The 25,738-nt window shown below is 40.4% G+C and overlaps 1 protein-coding gene across 2 annotated transcripts in view; it reads left to right on the top strand.

The window, feature by feature from the left end:
- The window catches only part of GLI2 (GLI family zinc finger 2), a 253,069-nt gene that overhangs the window by 105,355 nt on the left and 121,976 nt on the right, over window positions 1-25,738 (top strand). The window contains exon 1 of one of the 2 annotated variants that reach the window (XM_084642886.1): window positions 16,102-16,215. The exons of the other annotated variant lie outside the window; for it this stretch is intronic. Within the exon in view, the coding sequence (XP_084499012.1) occupies window positions 16,206-16,215 (10 nt within the window). The 5' untranslated portion in view covers window positions 16,102-16,205. Of the gene's footprint in view, window positions 1-16,101; window positions 16,216-25,738 lie in introns of those variants that run through there. 2 annotated transcript variants of the gene reach the window in all.

Raw genomic sequence — 25,738 nt, forward strand, 5'->3', positions numbered from 1 at the left:
CTCTTTTAGGAGAGTTCAGTGTCTAAAAGATTCATTTTGAACTTCTGTTGTTTTTTTTTAACATTCAGAAACTTTGCAATTCTGAATCACATTAGCTCTCAAGACTCCTTGGGATTTGAAGCAACAAATAGCTCATTGCTATAACACAGCATAACTCCTTTGTATCCTGTGACGTTATTATAACTTGGTGACCCTGTTGGTAGCCCCACCAAGGCCTGCAATCCAAGCTCTTTGTTAATGTAGATTGAAAAGTCATTAAAATTAAAGTTGTATGACTGTAATGAAGAGGTAATTTCCTCCTCCTGCAAGTTAAGCTCTATTAAATCGTGGTTACTTTGTCCTGTCCATCCAGTAGTCTCATTATATGTTTGAACACAGAGGAATTGAAGAGAGAGAGAGCTGGGGAGGTTTATCTGCAGGCCGTCCCAGCATAGAAGATTTAAATGAGATGATGGTTTCTCATTTTTTATTAATGAGCTAGAGCGTAATTCATTATGGATCTATGAGATGTGCTCATGGGGGTTCTGCATCTGCCAATGAAGGGACTTCTTTCCACCATTCTTGTTTAAATCTAAGCAAATTAGCTTAATGGAATTGCTCTCCGGTGCCAAATGGGACAGCTGGGTTTGACCGGACCAACAATTAGATCTCTGATGATTTGAGGACTCCTAAGGGAGTCCTGTCTCATACTGTTTTGCTGGAAGGATGGTGGCGGAGGAACAAGGACGTGTGTGTGTGTGTGTATTGTGGAGAATAGATTGACACTGAGATGGTGTAGGGCAGGTGAGCTTACCATTTTAATTAAAAGCGAAACCAAGGCATGAAGTGGACTCTGATGATATACAGTCCCCCAGTGGGGACATGGGGAGCTCTTTCTTTTCCTGCCACAGTAACCACCCTCTTGTACTTGGCAGGGATACACACAGATAAAATGGCTGTAGCTACCTTGTGCTGCTCTCCCTCAAAAGTAGCTCCGTGGCTTATAAAAGTCTCGGTACTCAGCATAAGACAAACATCTTTGCCCTGCACATGCCTTCTGCCTCCCCCATTCAGCACTTCCTTCCCCTTACCACAAATTTGGTCCTCAGTCCTTCAGTGAAAACTCATAAAGGGTGGAAAGGAAATATTTTGTTTAAACCATCACAGTTGAGTTAAATACACCACTAGAAAGTTAGGCATGGATGAATCAGCTCTTATAAGGTAAGTACTGACCTGAACTTATGTCCCCAAACTCAACCCCTTTCTTAAGGTTCAGAAGAACTTCAATTACATGTATCTCATTATTGCCACCTCTGCTCTTCCACTCATGGCTGGAACCCAAAGGACTGAACAAACAGGACTGGCTCTAGGCACCAGCAAAGCAAGCACGTGCTTGGGGCGGCACAATTCCAGGGGCGGCGTTCCGGCCAGCCTTTTTTTTTTGCTTGGGCAGTTGTGCTCTCGGAGCTTGGGGCGGCAAATTTTTTGTTTGGGGAGGCAAAAAACCTGGTACTGAAATACCATGAGTGAGGCTCTTCTAGTGACATTTTTAGGTTATTTTTGTAGGCCAAAGAAGTTCAAGTATCCAAACTTCTAGATACTTCTATGCAACTCATCCAATCTTTTGCAGGTTTACCAATTGCTATCAAAAGCAGAACAAATGTCATCTCTGGTGTATTTAGCAACACAATTGTTATGCCTTTGTTTTGTGTGTATTGCACCTTTAAATCTCTAAGGATTTGGCTGTTTGCAGAGATAGGCAGCCATTTTGTGTTAATCTCAAAGCAAAGTGTCAGAGAGTCGTGTGCTGTCTCCTGGAGTCCTTCCTCTTGTTCGTCCCTGTTAATTTCATTCAGAATCATCTTTGTTTGAGATTATCTCATTGTGCTTTGTGTATGGAAAAGCATAACGTCTGCATATTTGGCAATGGTGCCTTGTGGGAATATACGGTATTTACCGATGTGCCGCATGCTGATGCATTGACTATAATGATGATGGTTTCTTTCTGTATGCACACTCCTTGATTCCAACTTGTTTGTTCTCTGTGTCATTTAATGTAACAAAGCATATGCTTAAACAAGAACAAAGGCTTAACCGGATTGGCCCTTTATGGCTTTTGGGGATAGTGCTCTGCTTCAGACGTAGACTAAAAAGGAGATTATAAAGAACCACCAAAGTGAGAACTGAGAAAATGTTCTAGAGTTCCTTAGTGAGCAGTTAGTTAGCGGTGGTATTATTTAAATCTCTGTTTTAAATAAAGGAAGACGGTTCAACCACTGCATTTATGCTCTACTGAGGGCATCATTTTAAATTCTGACCAAGGTCACAGTCTTATGATTTGCAGAGGCTAGAACGTGGGCTATTTTCGATAGCCAAGTCTATAATTGTACAATGTTGTCTGTATGGTTTAAAGATAAAGGTCACTGTAGAATCAGATACACATTTTTAATGCTGTGCTGAAAATAAAGATGTTCTTCTTCTGCTAGGAGTGAGCTTCCTTTTCAAACATTCTCCAGGCCTAAAAGTCTCTCCGAATCCAGGGATATGTGAAGTAGAAACTAAAATGAAAATGGTAGGTGCTGTTTGGTATTCTCTTCATGAAGAAAAAAGATCAAAATGTCCTTGCAACAAAAACAAGGGCTTGAAAGGGTTAACGCAACAAACAGACCTAAAGGAATATTTTCCCCTTGTAAAATATGCAGCCAGCGTGACAGCAGTATTCCCAGAGTCAAGTTATCCTTTACATTAGTGAATGTTGTTCCTAAAGCTTTAGCTGGGGTCATAAATGATTCATCATAACCACACCTTTGTACACAGTCGTCCACTTGATGTTCCGTCCATACTGCTACATCAAGAAGCCTTGAGGATGAGCTATACAGCTCCAGTTCAGCAGTTTTCTTCCAGTAACTGTGTGACAGGGTGAAAGGTATTTGAGTAACAAATGGTAAGTTGAAGAAAAAGGTTTCTCTTCTACCTCTTAAAGTGTAAATTAGCAATGTATGTTTGTACTTTCTGTGCAACCCAAGTTTGATACAAACTCTTGACAGTCTGAATCATAAGAAGATGCTAAGGAATTGACAAGTGGGTTTGTTCTTTTTGGAAAGGGAAAAAATAGAACATGAACTTAAAAAGTTTTGCACTTCTATTCTAACACCACTTCGCAGACTTTCACTAATGAGGCCTCCTAATACCCTGATGATGAATGTGAGCGAGAGAGACCCATTTTACAGACTGGCGAACTAAAGCTTCAAGATGTGATTAGCCTCAGCGTCTCACTGAGAGTCAGTACAGAGCTAGGGTTAGAACCCAGGAGTCTTCACTCCCCAGTCTTGTGCTCTTATCACTAGACATGTACAAAGCTATTTTGAGAGATGATCTGCTTAGAGGACCTTCTCAGCTCAAATGATTCTGTGATCAAGTCAAATTGTTTAGGGAAGGAAGATGGTCCAGTGGTTAGAGCGCTAGCTTTGTTCAATTCCTGGGTTCACTTGTGCCTCAAACATCCTGTGTCACCTTGGAAAAGTTACTTAGTCTCTCTGTGTCTCAGTTTCCATCTGTAAAATGTGGCTAACAACACTTCTTGACCCTTACATGCAGGAGCAATGAGGATAAACAGATTAAAGACTGTGAGGCGCTTGGGTATCATGGTGATGGGGGGACCATGTAAATACCATAGATAGATAGATTTATTCTGGTGACATAATCTAAAGCTAAGGAGAAGAGTCTTAAAAACTGGGTAAACCAGGACATCTTAAATTTAGATTTTAAAATATTTCACTCATTGTCAAGGGGAGAATGAAACATAGTCAATAGGCTGCCATTGCAGGACATTGAACTATCTACCACAGATGAATCTGAGTCACTGAAATCAATGGGTTTTGAAACAGGCCGGAATTGATGGGAGAGCAGGGAGGTGGGCTTGAAGGTCTAGGAAAACAGGCCATGTTAGACTATATAGTCTCTCTTGATTTTCAGATGTCTGGAGGTTCTTTATTGTTTACTGATTTGAGCTGAGAACTTTAAAATAGTGAGGAACTGGAGATGAAGTAGAATCACATAAATCTAGAAATAAAAAGTGTATTCTAGGCCATCTTGACCATTTCCATTCAGTCTAGGATTGTTCAGTTCACTACAGGGTGTCATCTTTAAGTCTGCTTTTAAATGATGAGCTTTTCATCACTTCCCTTAGGAGAGTCTTCTGCAATCTCAGTGTTAGGAATCTTATCTCCACCTGATATTCAGCCTGACTCTTCCTATGCATAGTTTCAGAGTCATGCAACTTTGAGGTAACTCCTGTAATGCTGGGGGCCTGGATTTTAGCACTGCAACTATATATCTCTCCATCTGTTCAGGAATAGTAAGCATACTATTGGTTTTACAAGGACAGGTATGGAATAGTCTCCATTGTAGTTGAGTAGAAAGCACTGCACATAATTGACATAGCTCAGTCTTGGGTGTTTGCTGGTTTAAAACAAAAATTATTTCCAACAGGAGAGGTTTTTTTCATGCCAGACCAATCACAAACTTTTGAAGCATGAAATGAATTTTACTGGCCCTTGCCAATAAGATTCTTCGCTTGATATTGGTTTTTATGAAGTGGCTATAATCTTTGCAGGTAATGAATGAAAGCTACACTCTGAAGTCCCACCTAACATTCTTCTTCTTGATTTATGGTGTATCAGTTAAAATAGTAAACTGATAGCGATTGCAAAATAGCGATAAATCATTGCAGGGTGATGGATCTTAAACAGTAGAAAACATTCTTGAGGGGAGAAACTTGGAGCCAGTAAGAGAGCAGTTGGGAGTTCCAAAGGTATGAAATAGATACTGAGGAATCCACAAAAACAGAGTAAAAAGGCACTTTGTTTCTATCAAGATTGGAATATTCCAATGGTGCCTCTGAAACCAATCAAGAGGTTTATGATGAATTAAATTTCCACCTCCATAGCGGCAAATCTAATTAGAAGCTGCTAGTGGAAATCAGTCTAAGCCAAAACCCTGTTTGGATCTGGATCTGACCTTTCCACCTTGTACCCCTCTGTAGGAGATGGTATTGTTAGGGTCTGATCCTGCAAACACCAATGCTTCTGCTTAACTTTAAGCATGCGAGTAGCTGCCTTTAGGGAATGTGTAGTTGTCTTTATTATGGTTTCTTAACCTCCAGGAAGTGTGCCTTTTTCTCTCCGGTTGGGTGTCTTTTCAAGTCATCTGTATGTCTTGTGTTGGGCTCATACAGTGATGATATACCTCAGCTCAGACGTGCTTTGGGATATTGAAGTGCTGGTTGATAGATGGACAAAAAGAGGAAGAAAATGATCCCAACCTGGAGAGTTTGAAGGAGACCATGATGCTAGTACCAAACTGTTAAAATCTCCTGGAAACCAAAATATTGTGTGAACTTTATGGCAATGTGGCCTACCCCAAATGGTTTTCCTAGAAAGATTCCTAGAAACTGTCCCTTTTCTCTTATCTCATAATGGAAACTTTCTTTGGATTTGGTGCTAATCATACCAACAAGACAGCTCTGATTGGTGCTAGCTAGCAAAAGGCCTCTTTTGTTCTTGTTAGAGTATCTAACCTCTAAATCTATTTAATACTCTTTCCCTGGTTGTCCATCATTATGACACATGATTTTCCAAAGGATTTACTATTAGTTAGCAGTACAGGGCTCTCTCCCTGGGGTAGCAGCTACTTGCAGTGAAGAAAATGCATGTTCAATGTAGCAATTTGTCTTTTTTTATATATTTATTATAAGAGTAGTAAATGAGTTATTGTGTGGGACTTCAATATTATTGCAAATTAGGTGCTACAAACCAAGCCGTGCACATTTATTATGTTTCCAGGCATATACAGCATGCATAGCAGTTCAAAAATCAGCAGTCATATTATATCTCAGCCCTTTTCTGAGCAGCTACTACTTGTAGGTATTTTCGTAGTATGACTGTTCCATAACTCTTACTTCAAATGAAAGTGAAAAAAAAAGTTCTGTCACCAAAGTGATTGCTATAAAGAGCCTTTGATTAGCATCAGGGTGTGCATTATAAAATCTTTGAAGTTAGCTTTCCGAAATAGCCTGGGATCCGTCGGCTAATGAATATACAGTGAACAACGGTTGTTGTATATTCATAATATAATAGTGATTTATTAACTGTTTCCTTTTCCTCACACCCTTTTTCTGCTAATGACAGTAACCTTTGAACTTGTCTTAATTACTAATTGTTCCTTTATTCAGAAAAGTATAGAGACCAAAATCCCACCTTTAGCCCTGATTCAGCATGGTATGTAAGCACACCCCTAACCTTAAATCAGAGGGATTACCTCTATGCTTAAATCTAAGCACATGCTTAAGAACCTTGTTGAATCAGGATCTTTGATGTCAGGGGCAGAGTGAGGGGCTTTAGAACCTGCTGGTGTAGTGGTCAATTTTCTGACTCTGATGAGGCCAAATTCTTTCCAGAAGAGCTCTTCTTGCATGACTTCACTCCAAGATGCTCCAAGAATGGATGGCTGTGCAAGATTTTCCCTTTTTTGGGGGTGAAATATTGCAAGAGCAGCTTGCCAAATTTTGGTGCTGCTGATTCAGAATCAAGCCCTACTCTCTGATGCAGCCTCTGTCCGAAACCATGAATCACAGCCTAATCTGGATGCAAATGCTGCTGCCTCTGCTACCCCTGTGGAAAGGTAAAATCTGGGAGGAATTTTCGGTGTAAAACAGCAAAGAAACGTCCACTCTTTAGGCCGCACTGCCTCCTTGGCTGTGTCAGCTTTTACAGAAGACAAATGCATAAAAAACTACGGTCCTCCTGCATCTCTCCTTCCTCCCCCTCCCTTGCTAAAGAAAGCCTGTGTGTCATGTTTCATGTAACACTGCATACATTCATCATAGATGACCTGTATCATTTGTACTTGTTGTTGTTTATAGTCTCTTGATGTGCACTGTTTTCTCTGGATTGAAATATAGCACGTTAACGAGGTATCTATCTGTTCAGTTGTGTGCAGTCAGCTCCTGAAAGATGCCTTGGTAGCACTTGAACTAGTTTGTCAACAGCTAGCATTTTGGCAGAGGCAAGAAAAAAAACAAATTCTTAGTTATCGGTAGACTGTGAAAATCTGCAGCAACTTCTTTGTAAGCACTGCTCTTTATATTTTAGGGGGCAGCTATCAGAGCTACAATATGCTTAATCCAAGCTGCAGTGAAGCAGTAACCTCTGTCACTTTTCAGTTCACACATAACCATTTTTGATTGCATTGTCAGTGTTTGTGCCCACTCCTCTCCCCTCTCCCTTAACTACAGGGCCCAGTTCATAGCCCTGTGCTGGGAGTGGAATTGAAGTCCACATGGCTAACAGACTGAAAAGAAAAGGAGTACTTGCGGCACCTTAGAGACTAACCAACTTATTTGAGCATAAGCTTTCGTGAGCTACAGCTCACTTCATCGGATGCATGCTGTGGAAAGTACAGAAGCTCTTTTTATACACACAAACCATGAAAAAATGGGTGTTTACCACTACAAAAGGTTTTCTCTCCCCCCACCCCAAGGGTAAAACAGCTCTGCGAAATAATGTTGTTTGTGTCATATACTTCTACGGATACAAGATGATGCATGTGGCAGCACCACATAAAGTGGCTGATGTTGAAGTGACAAGACTGATATATTCAGTAAGAGGAACTTCAAAGAGAGGCGCTGAGAAAAATGAAGGAGCGGGTGGTGACAGCATTTGGAGCCACTAGCATGTGCATTGCTTCACCTAGACCAGATAAAAATAACAAAAGGTCTTTAGACCAGGAGAGAGGTGGGGAGAGAGAGTGTGCATGAATACAGCTCGAACAGTCTTCACTCTGCAGAACTGGCAGAGATCTATGCAAATGGTCTGTACCTATTTATTTATGATACAGCTGAAACACAGTGTTAGTTATTCATTTGTAAGACACTTTTCTTCAGAACCAAGGATCAGTGTTTGACTAGCAATGGCCACTTGTATATTTTGCTTTTAATAAAATGTTACATTTGGTCACTTGAAGTTGCAGTGATATCTGCTGTAGTATAGATTCTCTGTTTACTTGCAGTGACAATTATCATCCTCCCGGGTCTGCAAAACTGTTGTGTAACTTACTTTGCTTTATGGGAGATGATGTTGTGGGTGGTCAAAGCAGGACAACGAGGCGTCAGAAGTAGAGCAGGGTGAATTTTTTAAAATGTTTTTTTTCCAGGAAAAAATGCAGTTTCTGCAACACTGAAACTTTTTTACAAATTTGTATAGATTTCACTGTGTTTGAAGAAACCTTAAAAAAAAAAAAAACATGAGAGAGCTAAAGATTTCATGTTGACATTTTAATAATGAAACATTTTGATTTTTCAGTTCAAAAAATCTTTGTTTTAAAATGTCCTTTAGAAAGATAAAAATCAAAATGAAATATTCCATTTGGCCTCCAAATGAAATTTTTGCAAATTTTCAATTTGCTGAAAAATTTCTTGTTTTGGTCGGATCTAAAACAATTTTTCCTCCTGATTTTTTGGAATTGCTAGTGAATTAAAATATCGGTGGTTTGCCCCGTTCTAATTAGGATTCTGTACCTGGCTTTGCCCCAGACAATAGTGTTTGAACTTGTACATTTTTTGATTGCCTTAAAATACTAATTAATGTTACTGCAGTAGGGACCTGGTCCAATGCCCATTGACTTCATTGGAAGGATTCCCACTGACTTCAATGGTCATTGATGCCCCTGTTTGCAACGTTCCTTGTACCAGGTATATGGAGTACAGAGAATACTTAGATCATGTTGTGTAGTTATCTAAGGCAAGACTGTAAAGATTTTAAGGACAAGTTTGGTTAAAAAAACATTTAACCTCCATTTTCTTATTTGTAAAACAGGGCAATAGTGCATATTTACAACACCCTAGGGGGGAGCTGTGAGGTTTAAACAAATGCAAAGGGACTAGGTTGGAAGGTGTAAGATAAATGCAATGTATTATTATTACTATGTAACCATAATTAACGTAGTTTGTGGGCAAACAAATTTGGAATAATAATTTTACTCGCATGTGAGAGTTTTCCTGAGTAATGGTGGTGAGGCTACTGGTACAAGTCTGGAATCACCTAGTGCAATGACCAAACATAAAATATGCATCTTGAAATTCATCTGAATTTGAATAGCAGAGGTGAGTTTAAGTCTCAAAGGGCCAGACTGTGATACTCGGTGGGAATATTTGTACTGGTTTACTCCACAAAGTGGTGCCATTGACTTCAGTATATCATTCAGTGGGAGTAAAGGTTTCACAATCCGGACCGACATTTTATTTTTTTTTCAATTTTGAACTTTCCCAAAGTTGGCATATGGAGTTTTGGTTTGGGACAAAATGTAATGGAGACATTTAACCACATCATATACAGAAACCTGAAATGGGTGTCAGAGGAGAGGAACAGAGAGAAAGTTTACTTTGTGAACTCTTTTATCAGTAAGTATGCTACATAAAAATTACTCTGGATAATTTTAAGACAGCAGAAACTAACAACAAAAACCAACAAAGCACATTCAAAGATTGATTCCTAGGGTGAGGTCATGGCTATGTTTTTGTACGTCAATCTTCAGTAATTATGGTCGAAAGTTCATTCTATGTTACTGGCTTTGTAGAAGCCAATGCTGCCTGTTAATCTTTGTTTGTATTTGCCTGTTGTAATCAAAAGATTCTGATCTTCAAATTACTGCACGCATAAACATAACTTTTAGCCAATAGATCGAGCCAGTCGTTTGGCTAAACATGCTGCTGAATCCATTGAGTGACATCGCAGGGCTTTCTGATTAAAAAAAATTGTGTGTGTATGTTCTTAGACAGAAAGCTGCTGTTAGTGATTTTGTTCCATTTGATGGTAGTTTTATCAGAACTCTGGCAATATAATATGTAGCAGCAGATTCCATCACAAACTCTTCCAGATGTATTGGAATGCTAGATTGTCTTTAAAGTTTTAGGAGGCCATAGATACAGTATTATCTATTTAAGCGTGCTTTTTTTATGCACAAAATAGGAATAAAGGCATCTTTTATGTTCACAAATTTGGCCAATCTAATCTCTTGTTTCAACTGCTTTTCATTAACAACTTAATACTTTAGTTGTGAAGTAGCTTTCGCACTGTGTTCTTAAATTTAACTATTGACTGAAATTTAATACTTATAATTAGCTTCAAGGAATGTTACCCTATCATCAGTTTGCTACTATATTCACTTAGTTTTTTTAACGAAGGGAATATTCATTTATTTTGAAATGCTTCAGGATGCCATGGAAGCTGCTCAAAATAAACATAGTTTTTTTTAACAAAAAAAGTCATTTCAGTGATCATCTTATAGAAATTTGAGTCTGTTTATGTGCTCTGCCTATGCATGGGCAGGCAACAGGACATTTATTTGGTTTCAAACTGAATAGACTTTAATATGTGATCAGGTTTCTGCAGACATATTCAGGATGTGTGTGTTAAAGGTACAAACTTAGCTGGAATATTGTTATAAACAACAGTTTGCATAAGTGGCGTTAAAGGGTTTTTTATAGAGATTAGTAGTATTGCACCAAACTCAGAAGTCCTTACTCAAATATAATTCCTAATGCTCAGTTGTTGTTCATACATTCATAAAGTCAGAGTGAGTTTTGCATTGTAGAGATTTCAGGATTTGGCCCATCCTGTTTCTTGCTCTGTGATTCTCTTTTCTAGAGATGCTATGAATTAGGAATATAGGGCCTCAAAGCCCAACAGAATTGATGGAAAGACTCCCACTGACTTCATTGAACTATGGATCTGACCCATAGTGACTAAAGCCTCTTAACCAAACAAGATGAGATTCCCTAACTCTTTCCTCCATGCCCCTTGCTGGAGAATATGGGTATGTCTTCACTGATACTCTTACTCGGGTTTTTGCCAATTACCTCCTTCCATCCACACACACAAATCTTGTACCTTAGTTTGGTCATGCTTTCAGCCTGGGCTTTCTGGTTTATCTGGGGCTGTAGGCTGGCTAAAACCCATGTGAAGCCTTCAGTCAGCCTGGTAACCCACCCACTTTGCAGTGAGGACCACAGACTAAATCAGTCAAGTGTTGATAGTCCACCAGTGCCTTCATATAATGCCCCAGTGTGTTCAGTAGAACAGACAATATCTCCCACAATTCACTAGGAAAGAATCACAGAGCAGCTCAGCTTACTGCAGCACAAAGAACCATGGGTTATGTCCCCAGAAGTCCTAGCAACACACATGGGAGTGCAACACAAGTGAGGACACAATAACTTGGATATGTCTTTGCAGTGTGGCTGTTCACACCTGGGCTAGGCTGAATCAGTTCCTCACTCAGATGCTGATCATGTGAGTTAACTCTGAAATAAAGACATACCTAATGTCTCATAGTGTAAGTCTATGTGGCAAAAAAACAAAACAAAACAAAAAACCATGGCAGCGAGTCTCAGAGCCTGGCTTTACAGACTCGGGCTCGCGCTCCAGCGCTGAAAACAGCCAGATAGATAGTAGGGCTGGAGTTTGGACTCTGAAACCCACCCTGTTCCCTGGGCGTCAGAGCCCAAGCCCGAATCTCTACGTGGCTGTTTTTAGCACCACGGCACAAGCCCAGGTCTGTGGACCTAGGCTCTGAGATTCACTGCTGCAGGATTTTTTTTGTTTGTTTGTTTTGTTTGTAGTGTAGGCAAAACCTTAATTACTTTATACTGAGATGTAAGGGGTGTGGCTAATTCCAGAGCCTTTTTAGACCTTTTAAAGGGCCCCTTCTATCTTGTTCAAATCAGCCCTCTGCCTTAACTCTCATTCCAGAAGCATCTTTCGTCAAGCTCAGTCTCCCACACAAACAAGAGCCTATCCTTCTAATCTCTCTTCTGAAGTCCTAATTAAAACAAAACAAAAACAGAAAAAAAAAACCCACTCTTGTTTCATTTTCCCTCTATGGTTCATCTCTTTGTTTCCTTGTTTCAAGTTCCGTTTCTAACATTGTTTTTTCTGATGTATAGGAAAATCTTACGGTGCTTCTTCTCATAGTTCTCTGCAGACATTAATTCTGGGTGGTGACCTAAAACAAAACATGAGAGAGAGAGAGACAAATCGTCTCCTTAGTTACAGGACAGCTAGTTTGTCTGCACTGAAAAAGAAAGACTGACTCTTAAAGAATGCACTGTAATTTGTCTTGTGCGTCTAATCTGTGTAACTCTGAATGGAATCAGGAGTTAGTTTTGATTTTTGCAAACACTTTAAAATTCGAGAAGAAGTTGAACTTAATGTGCAGCTTTGTCAAACCATTTACATCTCCCTAAGGTGTAAAGTCTTGAAGTCCAGAATGTTGAACTAAGTTTAGACTGAATTTCACATGGACTTAAGGGAGTTAGGTGTCAAAGTCCCATTGAAAGTCACATCAAAGGCCCCTGTTCCCATTCCTCACTTATCAGCCCTGCGCTCCCCCATCTCCATGACAAGAACCATCATGGAAGAGTAATGGTGTGTGTGTGTGTGGTATGGCCCAAACTGAGCTCCAAACCTGCCTTCTGAGTGATGCAAGCATATGCACATACTAACACAAACCTCTACCTACCTGCTTCAGTACTAGGATCTCCTGTGCAAGCTGAAGGAATCACAAGTAAAGTCTATGAATCTGCTCTGCCAGTTGATCTGAGGATTAAAAAATCCTGCATTTAAAAGTACCTGTATCATTAGAGACCCAGCTTCTAGTTGTCCTAATGGGTTTGGCCCACCTTGGTTAAAAGGGCACATGAAGAATGAGGGGTTAATTTAATGAGCACCTCACATCTGCCCTCAGCACCAGCCTGTGTACCAAGTGTCTCAAGGTGGGCACCCATAATTGGTGGATGCTCTGGAAATGCCAGCTTAAAGGTTTTGAGTACCAATACACTCTCTGTTCAACATATTCTCAAGAGCGTACCAATTTGGAGTGTGGCTTACCTCAAAGTTGTGCATCAATGTGCCAGATAACTTTGCCAATGCACTCCTAGTAATAGAGCCTGGTGTGCCACAGCCTATTTTATGTATTGCACACACCCAATCATCAATGGCTTCCTGCTTGGGAACTGTGGTATTGAGGCACGTTAGCAACAGCAAATAAGGCATGTAGACACGTTTACACCCATCAAGTCAAGGCCAGGAAAAAATGTTGGGCCAATCCCATAGCAAAAATAGCAGCTTGCTCAATAAGAGAGTTTCAGCTCAAGTGCTAGAGTGGCTTCTGAAGAAACCCAGCCAATACAGGCTTATGCTGGCAGCCGCACCACAGGGAGCCTAGCTGACACAGTGACTGTAATCTGGTCCAAAAGAAGGCAAGTTGCTTCTGTTTTCTCCCTGTTCTGTTATATACTTGAAGGCTGATGTCCTCTATGGTTATATTTTTATCTCCATCTTAATGCTTCCAGATGTTATTGACAAGTTAGAATGTTATTATCGATATCACTGTTTATCATGGAGAGATGAACCTGGACCACTGGAAGTTATTTGAAATCTATATTTGGAATTTTTGATATTGGACAAAGTCATCTTGTTATGCCTTAATTCACGGTGTCTTAATTACCCCGTCATTTTGGAATCCTCTGTAACAATAGGAGCAGAAGCCAAGTTTTTTACACTTGCCCTGCAGCTGGCAATGCTGCAGCAGTAACAGTGTTAGACAAGAGGGCCTGCTTCTGAATTTAAACCAGTTTAGTACTAGTGCAACTCCTTTGACTTCAGTGATGTTCTACTCCCAGTTTATACCGTTGTGCATGTAGAATGTGGCCAACAATATCTAGTTTGTCCTCAGACATAGGAATCAGTGGAATGCATGAAAGTGAAGGCTAGGAGTGGTGGAAACAGCATAAAGTATTTCCACCATACAGACCAGGAGTGCTTGGGGGCACTGACATAGTGCTATTCAAGTACACCTCTAGCTTCCAGGCCATGTGGCTCTGACAGCATGTGTTCTCCAGAATCTCAGAGTGTGCAGAGGAGACTTGTGAAACAGTAGTCACCTTTATTCTCTCCTTCCTGCCCCCGCCCAAGGAAAATAACATTCTTAGGGCCTGATCAGCACAGAACCCATATGCGGCTGTGACTGTCCTTAACATCCTGGGATAGGACAGTGTGGCTGCACATATTCAAGTTTGCTCTACAACAAGGTAAGTAATTTCACAAGATAAGGTCTACAAGTGCCAAGAGGTGTCACTTTGTTCAGTGTGGTAGACTGAGTTGCTGAAATGCTTGAGAAGAACTCCAAGACTGCTGGTGGCATTGTTACTAATACAGGACCCTTTTTAATCCAGCTATACTTATATGCCTGCTTGCTTAGTTTTTATTTATTACTGAAAGAATTTAGTGTTACAGCCCTGGCCCATCTGTATATACTATATATCATCTGTAAAAATTTTGGAAATGGGAAATAAAAACTATTCATTCGTTAAGTGCATTCATCATAGTTTTTAGCTGTTACCAATATAGACTTTGACACATAGTAAAGTAGATCTGATTCCATCCAGCTGAGGGCAAAGGTGTACATCCATAGTAAGCAGCTCATACTCTGGCTTTATACGTAGAATTCCCTTGGAACTGAGATAAATTGTATGTGGCAGGGATTTTTTTGACCAACAAGCTAAAAGAGTCATTTGCAATAGTCCCTATTTAAAGAAACCAAACTTGAATGCATACATCACCAGTGATGGTCCTGTTATAAAAGATATGAAAATTCACTGGTTTTGGAAGTGGTTTTGCTCATTCAGGTGAAAAGTAATGAGCAGCAATTTCATTGGAGTATAGATGGATTAACCATTTCAAAATAACCCAGGCAACTAAAATATTATTTTCTTTGTAATATCATAGCAACAAGGCACCCCCATCATAGACCATGACCCCATTGTGCCAAGTTTTGTACAAATCAAGGAAAAAAAACCTCATGCATTCCTTGCACTAGGCCCACATGATACATGGATGGAGTAACCTGGTATGGCCCCATCTCTTAAGAAGTGTTTCACTTTAATGGGAGAGTTCGTAAAGCAACCTGACATACCACATTTTTCATTTATGTCAATTTTTAACCTCTAATCTCTAGATGGGCACATCATATGGTCTGAGGATCCCTTCCAGTATTTAAAGCACAATGAAGAAATAAACATACAAGTTTAAGTGAGGAAAATAACATCTGAAAAGAGACCAAATGTTTTTGGCAGCAGAAACCCCTTGTGCAGATCTGCAGGGAAACCTCTTTTATTGCTTTTAATCACTGTATCTAAATTACATAGCTAGAGACAGACATTTAGGGGCGTTTACCCAATGGTACTTTGCAGAATGATCCCCACCAAATTAGATCCATTCAAGCCTAATGCAGAGAGGGTGGTGATTGCCAAGATTTTTTTTTTTAAACCATGCTCCTTAACTTCACTTTGCTGGGTGTTGGTTTTCAAAAGGGACTTACAATAAATGTGGGCTCTGTGTGTGCGAGTATATATATAATATATGTCTCCTGACTTTTATTCGTTTGCATAGTTCAGAAAGCCTACTGTTTGAGGTTAGCCTTGAGTAAACTTGTACCATTTACTTTGGAGCATTTCAAAGGGAACAAAAACACAAATCATGATGAGGCTAATAAGAAGTTTGGGTGTTTAGTTTAAATGTGTACACAGTAATCATTGTCGAGGAAGTCCTTCTCTTTGGGAGTACATTATTATTAAGCAGCATTGCTGTTTGCCTGGTTTTGTCTGGTCCACAATTTGCATTCACTTGATGGATTGCCAGGGTCGGAGGTGCACTACTTGGGAAACACTGAAGTGCCGTCTCAGCAAACTCTTAAGAGGAAGGGAGCACTAATACAAGCATTTGCCCAAACTCCTTGAGTCTTCTTAGGCTTCCTTAGGCTGTGCTAGATCAATATGACAGTTTGCTAAGAAGCTTTGAACATGCATTTACAAACTCTCTCTATTGGCTTACTTGGTGTGTTATTCAGAAGGTAGCTGCTAGCAAAACGTGTCTTCCAGAAGATTTATACATATTTTTTCTTCTACTAAATGATTCACTTACAAGCAATAAAGCCTGTGAAGAGCTGCTCAGTCTAGTTTCCTGACCCCATTACTCGGGCCCTCAACTAATCTACAGATGAACAAGATTTTTTTTTTTTTTTGGTAACCTCGTACATGGTCATGTATCTTCAGTCCCACTGTCCAGTGAAGTGAAGCAATCCAAAGGTGGTGATAAAATTATTTTCATACTATGCAGAGAGGTAAGTTCTTATGCTGCCTGTTTCAGAGCGATACAGGTTTGTTTTTTTGCAGTTGTTGTGATTCACTTGATGCTTGTAAATCTTTAATTATTTGCAAACTTATGGCTTCATGTCATGCCTCATCCTCTGCTGAAAAGCATTGCTAAATGTCAGGAAATAGACAGATTTATAAAGCTGATTCTCTTCTGAGCTACAGTTCCTGTAAAATAGGAAAAACGTTAATAGTATTAAAGTTTCCGGTAAGTGAAAGCTCCTCACCAGCTTTTACAAGTAGAGAAGTCAAGTCTCTTCCATTTTATCTCTGTTAGGATGATGTTCTGTTCTCTCATTCATCTCAGCACATTGCAAGACTGATTCATTTAGCCTCCTGATGGAGGTGGGAGAGGGAATCTGGTGTTCCAGCAGTTCTCATTACTGATACAGTGGCTGGAAACATGGTGTTGGAGGGCTACAAAAAGCATAGGTGCCAGGGAAAATGTCTTTGTTTATTGAACACTGGTGATGTACCTGGTATAAATAAAGACCGTCCTACCCTGAGGAGCTTAAATGGATTCTTTGTTCAATGGGAAGCATTTTGGCGCAGTGGCTGGGGTACTGAATAAGGACTCACAAGCCCTGAGGTTCTATTTGCAGCTCTCGACTGACCTACTGGCTGACCTTTAGCAAGTCATATGTTTCTGTGCCTCAGTTTCTCTATCTGGATAATGATACATATATCATTTGTAAAGTGCTTTGAGGTGGAGTGAATGTTTTGATGTACAGATGAACAGTGCTATGTAAGGGTTAGGTATTGTTATTCATTCGAGAATGCTTCAATTCAGCCACTAGGCACAATATCCCAGTCTTCCCCATATCTTTAAATCTTTGGTTAGAGAGCCCATCTTTATGGGTTGGGTTGTCCCCCCCTTCCCCCAAATGCGCAAACAGATATATGATTCTCTGGACAAGTGATATAAAAATGTTCTAGGGCATCTTAAACTGTTTCACGTTTTATTAGCCCTGCCAAGTTCTAAGCATACTTTGTCTGAATTCAGAGTTGGTGGTTGTGGAATATTACCTTGGCTATAGTGGGTGGATAAAAAATGTTTTATACCCCTCAGGAAAAGGGAAAAAAAACCTAGCTCTCTCCCTCTGGATAGTGAAAGGAACAAAAAAGTTGGATTAAATCATGTCTGTCTGCCTGTGGTTGAACTAGCAATGAGGCATTTTCAATCAGAGGTCAGGGCTGTGGTCAAACTTCTGCTTCAGTTTTTACTTGCCATAATTTTCCCTCAGACCAGATTCTCTGTAAAACTCCAAAAGGACCTAGACACGCTCTACGTCTGACCTTTAAGGGCAAGATTTTTCAGACAGTCCCATTTCATTTGAACTTGCTGCCAGACCATGCAGGGAGGAAGCGACATATGTTACTCATACAATCCTGGGTGTATTTAGTGTCCGATTGGTGTTTAGTTCAGAAATTCCCCAGTATCAGTCTGCAAAGCTCAAGCGACATCCAGGTGCTTTGCCATTTGGACTGGGGAAAGGATTTCTTCATACATGAAGCAGATTTGCAGCACTGGGAAGGGGGTCAATAATGTTCCCACAGGGAGCTTGGGGAGTGAAGATGTGTTTTCATAATACACTAGAACTCAACCTGTGTATTAGGGTTCAGAACCAAATGAGTGCTTTTCAAAGCTAGAATTTATCCAACTGGATTGGTTTCAGTGTCTCTGCTTTTAAAGCTGTTCAGGGTCAGATCCTCAGCTGGTGTAAATAGACATCATATCCATGTCATTTGCTATAGGACAAGGGGGGGCAGTTGCTTCCTGCCTCCTCCTCAGTTTGTTCCCCCCCACACACACTTTTTGCCTCCTCTCCCCCAGACTTTGCAAAGTATAATATAATCACATATAATGTTGTGTATGCTGACACAACTCCCACCCGCCTACCTACACACAACATTTTTCTGAAATGGTACCCCCGACTGCTCCACTGACTTTAACAGAGCTATGCCGAAGTATCCCAGCGGAGGGTCTGACACTCAGTATACAGCCATTGCTGATGGGACAGTCCTCCACAACATACTGCAGTAGAGGCCCAAAGTAACATTTAACTCCATACCGTTTGTTAAGTTACACTACTTGAGTCATAGGCTGCAGCATATGGAGACATCCAAAAGCTGGATTGCAACAGGCAGCAGAACTATGTAAACTATTTGAATGCCCTTGCATTACTTACTAGCCTTTAGAGCTGACACTTGAGGTAAAAATGCCAATCCTGACTTCTTGAAATAACATTAATTAAAAGTAACTTTTTAATCCTTGAGGGAAGAGAAACCAGGAATGACAGTCTCCTGGCTACAGACTTTTGATGCAAATCCTAGTTTTGACTTTTTGCCTGGTATCAACAAGCCACAAGGACAAAAACACATTTTAAAAGTTTTTCTTTCAAAGCAAATGAATGTTAATCATAAGGTTTTGTGATACTGCTTGTTTGGAGGAAATGGAAAGGCAGAGAGAGTCTCCGTACATGGATGTCATTCTGCCTAGTACAATTTTTCTGCTCTTAAAAAATTCCAGTGGAACATTTGTATCCACTTTTTTTGGAAGCATTCAACTGCCATGAGGATGGTCTCCCTGTTCACATCTCATACAGGTAGTGCCTGGGATATTCTCTGTAGAGAGTCCTTGACTGTAGAACTCTTGTAGAAGAGATCAGAATGAGCTTAAGACTGAGTAGCTTTGGACTAGCGCCATTGGATATCCTTGAAAACTGACATTCTGAAACTGAAATAAAGGCAGAATGATGCGTGGGAAGTGGGCTGTTGTTTCTTTCCTTGTTGCAAAATCCCAGTTGCTTTACATTTTGAAATAACCAGCGAGTCGGCATGTCCGCTACAGTACAAAGATCTTGAATTGTTAGCAGATGACAGCACTAAGCAGACTTTCCTTTCAGATACCTGTTACCGCAGCTAGTACAGGATTTCCAAATAACCCGTTGATCCAAGAATGCGTGCACGCCTTACCGCAATTAACATTCTTTCTGAGCACTTTGCATTAAGCATCTCTCTGTGTCTTGAAGGAAGCCTCTCAGAGCTTGTCCTTTATGGGGGAGGTTATAAGAGATTTCTTATGGCTGAGTTCACCTATAGAAAACACAGAATTGTACGTCTATGTAGATCAAGAAAGAAACTGAATTAGCCAGACCCAGACAAGAATAAGTTAACAGTACTCACTAAGGAGTCTTGAGTGGAATTAGAAAAGAAAAAACTGGCCCTGCTGACAAAAACAAAAGCCAAAAATGTTGAAGAAACCCCCTAGCCTGATCAGTCCAGTCCAGAGGACCGGGTTGGGGGGAGGGAGCAATGCAGCATTCGCTTGATGCTGATAGTTTGTCTCTTACTTTCTTGTCTTTATTTGACCCTCTTTTTAGTGGAATGTTTAGCAAAGCTGTTTGTTTTGCATAAACCCAAGTAATAACCTGGCCCCGGGTGATAGGAACTGAACAAGGATGACAGCAGTTTGATTTAACGATTAGCCACCTGACCCGATAGCATCTTTGGAGTTTTAACTGAAGAATAAATTCCCATTCTTTTAAGCATGGGCTGCATGTTAATCACTGGAAGAAAAGAAAAGGGTGACTGCAATAGAGCCATTGTTCACGAGGGTGAAGTCTTGAAAAGGAACTGCCCGTCCCGGCCTGCTTTGTGCTGGCTTCATGCTGGCTTTTGGACACTCAAGTTTCTTTACTGCTTCTGTATACCCCAGTGAAATACTAGTTTCCAGTAGGAAGATCTGCTTGAGCTCATTTGTAGAGGGGTTTGCATCCTCTTTAATTATTATTATTATTATTATATATTTCAAGGTACATTTCAGGGGTTACAGTTTAAAGCCATTACTTCACTTGCAATGCAGGATTTTTTTTTTTTATTTTCAGATGTATTGGTGCAGCCCTCTGAGGAACCTGCATTTTCCAAATGTTCACGAAAATAGCTTAGAAAAGTAGAAGAGAATTGTATAGGGGGAAACCAATGATGGGAAAATCGGGCTGTTATTGTGCTGTGCTATAATATTACAACTGTGATTTCTTAGGAGCCTTATTCATGTACGGTTCAGTCTTCTAGCTTGCTAGCACAGGGTGAGACTTGGCAAAAGGGAATTTAAAAATGATTGCAAAGTCAGTGGTTTAAGGAACAATTACAGTCATTAAAGTTTATTTAGGGGAAAGGTGCAGGTTCCAAGCCGTGATTAGCATTCCCGAGATCACAAGTTCACATTGGTTTTAGGGCTCAAGCGAAATGAGTTTTGAGGTCTCTGCTGTCAGTAGGTGAAAGTAAGAACTGTGAGGTTCACACCTATCTAGAGCCAACCCCTTTTTTACTCTACACATTCTAGTCAGGATCAGAGCCTTAAGCTCTGGAAATATTGCTACAGACTCCCCAGCTCAGCTGAATTGGCAAAGTCAAGAGGCAACTAAACTTTTGGATCCTTAACTAAGTCCAAACTTCAGACCTGCTGAGCTTTGCCCAGCACTATGCTTGGTTTAAGACGTTCTCGTTGGCAATTTGGTTCAACATTATGAAGAGGCCTCTACCTGCCCTCGTTCTCTGCCTATAGGCAAAATTGCAGGCACATTCAGTATTTAGATGACTACATGGTTGGCAGGCACAATCAGGCAGTTAGATCTCTAAAGCCTGTTACTTGCTCCCACAGTTGATTTCAGGGGGGCAATATTGCAAGCAGAATGTGCTTCTTCTTATTATTATTATTATGATTTTATTATTGTATTGTTTGTTTGTAGTACCATAGTGCCTCGGAGCCCTAGTCGTGGACCTGAACCGTATTGTGGTAGGCACTGTACAAACAGAGAACAAAGAGGCTCTTCTTAAAAAAAAAAAAAAAAAATCTTTGTACACATCAATTCTCCAAATTTTTAGCACCATTCATCACACTTGGTGCCCTTCTTCAGAATGCAACATTTTGGAAGTTGGGATTGAGGTGCTTTGGCAGACATCATGGGTGTGGGAAAGTGTATATAGCCCTTGCCTACCTGCTGTCGATACTTTGTTAGGCCCTATTACTTAGCATCTGAGCACCTTACAATCTTTAATGTACTTATTCTCAATAACATCCTTGTGAGGTAGGAAGATATCCCTACATTACAGATGGGAAACAGGTACAGAAAGACAAAAGTGACTTGTCTAATGTCACACAGGAAGTCTGTGGCAGAGCAAGAGGTTTAATCAGGGTTTCCTGAACCCTCAGTTAGCATTCTAATCACTGCACCATCCATTCTCAGTCTCATGGACACTAGATATTATAACTGTTATGATTCCAAAAAGTTACTAAAACCAGCCACATTCATTTACTTGAAGATTAAAAAATGTATTAAACATATTTTGTTGGGTCCACAACTTTAGTGCAGGGAAAATAAATCATACCAGTTACATGGTGATGAAAGGCAGATCAGTATCTAAACAGAAAATATAGGTAAAATAACAATAGGGATGTAAAGGACAGTGTCAGAAAACTATAAATATTTAAGTAAAAAGTAGGGACTGTCCCTCCTCACTAGGATGCTTGGCATGTGTAGAGTGTGCTGCTGTTTGAACATTCAGCATTTAAAAAAAAAAGTCATTAATTGGGTGCCAGAAAATATTATTTCCAAAGTAAATTGAAAACTTTAAAAAGAAACAGACACTGTGAGCCAAACACGGCCCTTGGATATGCATGTGCAGTCTGCACTGATATCTGTGGCCAAATTTCTGCTCTTGAATGTATATTTGCTTCCATGACAGCTTCACTCAGAAGACCAGAATTTGAGCCAACTGAATGTAAGTCTTCACCCATTCATCTTGGCCAAAAACAAATTTACATGTAGTTAAAAAAATATTAAAAATCAGGGATGATAAAATGCTGCTTTTTCCTCCTTTTTCTCTCAGAGCAGCATGCACTTTGTCTGGTTCCAAAGTGACACCTCCATTGGAAAACACTGCTGCCTTTTTACTCTGCAACTCCTCAAGTGTCTCCACCAGACAGTCAAGCCTCTTACTCCCTGCCAGGCAGTCTGATTTTCCCAAAGATCCATGAGATGTCTAAAGAGACCGGCTGCATTGTGAGTGCGTCTGTGCAGCTGGTATTCATTTGTGTTTTACAAGAAAGCCTCTTAGTGGCAAATAGCTTTTGCAGATCTCCGTAATGTAGGAGCTACATCAGGAAGAGAGGTCACATTTTTGGCTCTATGAGTTCACTTCCGTAGTACTACTTAAAACCAGCCTCGACTTTTCTTTCCTATTAGAACCACGTTGGCTACTGCAGTCAGGGAGAATTTCATATTGACATGGACTGTGTGCAATAAAACACTTCCAGTTAAATAATCTGGTTGAACTATTCTTACAGACAAATTCTACCCTCGCGTATAACTCCTAGTGACTGTTGAGGGTAGCTATGCCCATGTCTGAGGGCAGAATTCTGCTCCTAGGTTTAAGAGTCCTAGTGATGACAGAGGTGTAAAGAGAACTGGTAGTTATAATGCGGGCTGTACAGTCTCTCCCATATTGTTGTGCTACTTGCAGGGAGCCCCTTACACCAGCACTTAGGTGACAGCTGCCATCTTGACCAGTGCACCAAGGATTGAACCAGGAACCTCCAGAGCTAAAAGTTTGAGTCTTTACAGCTTGAGCTAAAGAGTCAGCCTGTCAAGATGAGAACTGTATCAGATTTATATCCTCTGTAGATTGAGCTATCTCATGCACACTGACCAGTGGGTTACCCTTCAACAAGTGAAAAGTCACGAGACCTGCAAACACCCTGAGAAGCGGGACATTTTATAGGCTAGTAAAAGGTTTGCGGGCGAGGGATATGTACCCCTCATCCCCTTGCTCCTACCAGTGGTAGTATTTCTGGGGAGAAAGGTATTAATGGGATGGCCTGTTGTGTTTCTTTGAGGAAGCAAAAAATGATCATGTCAGTTCCCTTGAGCTACCTCATGCGGGCATGTATATTGACCTGTGTGGCTTTGGTTCTGACTTGTTTACAGTCTCCTTTTCTCCACAAGTGCTGTGTCTTTTTTCCCCTCAGGTTGTTACTGAGGTGGATCAGATGAGCAGAGTGGGTTTAGTGTGTAATTTTGTTTCTCTATTGGCATAGGTTTATTTTTTTAACTGTGGTTTTAAGTCATTGTTTCATTAATTTCCCCACCCACATCTCCCCTAACCAGCTGCATTTTTTATATTAAAAAACAAAAGGTAAAGTATTTTAGCTTGCACTCTGCATTGTTGTTAACATCACTGAAGCCAAGTGTAATGCCTGGGACTTGTGAAGTACCTAGTAGCCCACAGTGCTTCTTTGCATGGAATTAATGCCTACTGGGCATCTGTTTTTCTTTATACAGTATTTTGGGTGAGTTATGGCACTCCTCAAAATAAAGGACTAATAACAGTGGCTGGAGCCAGGAACACTATTGATAGGTACTCTGCATGCTTCCACTCATCGGTTAGCCAACTCATCTCAGTCCTCAACCCTTAGCTCTTCTCTCCTCACAACAGCTGCAGATTCCTGTTCTGAGCAGAGCTGAAGTCTTACTAAATTGTCTGGAATATATAGACAACTGTCCAGTGGGAATCTACAGGGGGACCATCAGATTCCTCATCCATTTGTGGCTTGACCAGGGTTTGAACGTAGGTTTCCATGGGTAAATGACCAGTGCATTAAACAATTGCACCACTCTCTCCTGGCATCTAATTACCCAGACAAAGCATTCTGTATTAATGGATAGTGCAGAATAATTTATTCTCCTCTTTTAAGACTTGATCCCAAATGCAGTGAAGTCAGTGGAGAGACTTCCATTGACTTGAACGGACTTGGACCGGGTCTCTAATGTGCTGTTGGTTACTTTGCCAATTGTCATTACCCATATGACATTTTGTCAATACCTACTTTCATTCACAATCAGATCAATCCTAAATAATTTGCCCAAAGCAAGAAAGTGACATCTTTTCAGAATGCTTTATCTATATACCGTATATTATGTAGATTACTATGAAAAAATAAAAAATGCTGGATTTCACCTTGTTTATTTTCAGTAATGTCATATGGTATCAGTCTGCTTAGTGCTCTTTTTTTTCCCCAGCAAGAAAAGCTGTGCATAACTCTATCCTAACGTGATATCATTTCATGAGTCTGGCAAAATATTTTATTTGCTTCCTCTGTTAGAACATGCATGAAGGCTGAAATTATAAGTGAAAAACAGTGCTGCCATGCAATAATCCCATGGGGTTGTGTTTGTGTTAAGAGTGTTGTACGTGAAAGCCTTTCTTTTTGTAAAAAAACAAAACTAAAAGTTTCTTCATTGAACGTGTTCAACATTCTGGTCCTGATTCTCAGCTGGTGTAAATTGGCAGAGCTCCACTGAACATCTGAGGATCTGGTTCTTTATTTATATTAGCTTGTATAACTTCCTTTCCACCAAACACATTTTTTAAAAAAAAAAGTATAATGTTTTTGCCCAGTCTACTTGACAGTGTTCCTTTTAACTGAACGTTTCCACCAGGAAATCAAAAACATTCCTACGTTCTCTCACTGCTGTTTGACTTGGCCCTCAAACATCCAAGCAGTCATCAAGAGGGGAGATGATAGGTCCTGGATGAAAGTTTTAGCTTCAGGGTCAGAATGTAAAGGTTGAACCTTAGAAATAGTGTAGAGAAAGAGGCAGCCTAGGTATGTGAGATGAAGGCGAGAGAGGAATCAAAGATGGTTCCCAGGTTATGGGTCTGATTGACAGGGAGAATGGTGGTGCTGTCAACAGTGACAGAGAATGGGAAGAGCAAGGAGAATTTGGGAGGGAAAATAAAGACTTCAGTTATGGTCATGTAAAATGTAAACTGATGGTGAGGTATCCAAGAGATGTCAGAATGAGGAGAGGCCAAGGTGCAGGGTGGACTCAAAGAGGAGAGGTCAGGAATAGAAAGGTAGATTTGTGAGGGATCATTGTAAAGATGGTAGCTGCAGCCATCTGAGATAACACAGAGAAAGGGCGTAGAGGTAGAAGAGGCTAGGGATGGAGCCCTATGGGGGACCCTCATGGGAAATGGAAGAGGGGAGGACCTACCAAAATAGATGCTGAAGGAATTAGAGCAGCAGGAGGTGAACTACAAAAGCACTGCGTTGAGCACATGAAATTAGTTACTCTCCAGAGTAAGGACTACTTGTCTGAGTAAGGGCTGCAAGACTCTGTCCTCTTTACAACTACAACAAACTATTGACTGGAAAAAGTTCTTGTGGCTGCAGATGGATGTGATCACAAACTCAGCATCTTCTTTCAGATCCAGAACAACAACAACAACCAAAAAAGGAGAGAAACCCATTAGAAAACAAGAGAAATTTCCTGCCCCTTCATTATGTGCCATGCAGGGACGCCCGATGTAACTGCAGTAGCAAATCCTCTCCTTGATCCATGTGAAGAGGTTCCACACAGGCTGAACAAACAATTGTTGTTTGTTTAAGAATTACAATTTAAATATCTTTGCGTATGAGTGTCAAGT

This window comes from Lepidochelys olivacea (assembly GCF_965140295.1).
Source record: "Lepidochelys olivacea isolate rLepOli2 genome assembly, chromosome: 11".
NCBI classification, from domain to species: Eukaryota; Metazoa; Chordata; order Testudines; family Cheloniidae; genus Lepidochelys; species Lepidochelys olivacea.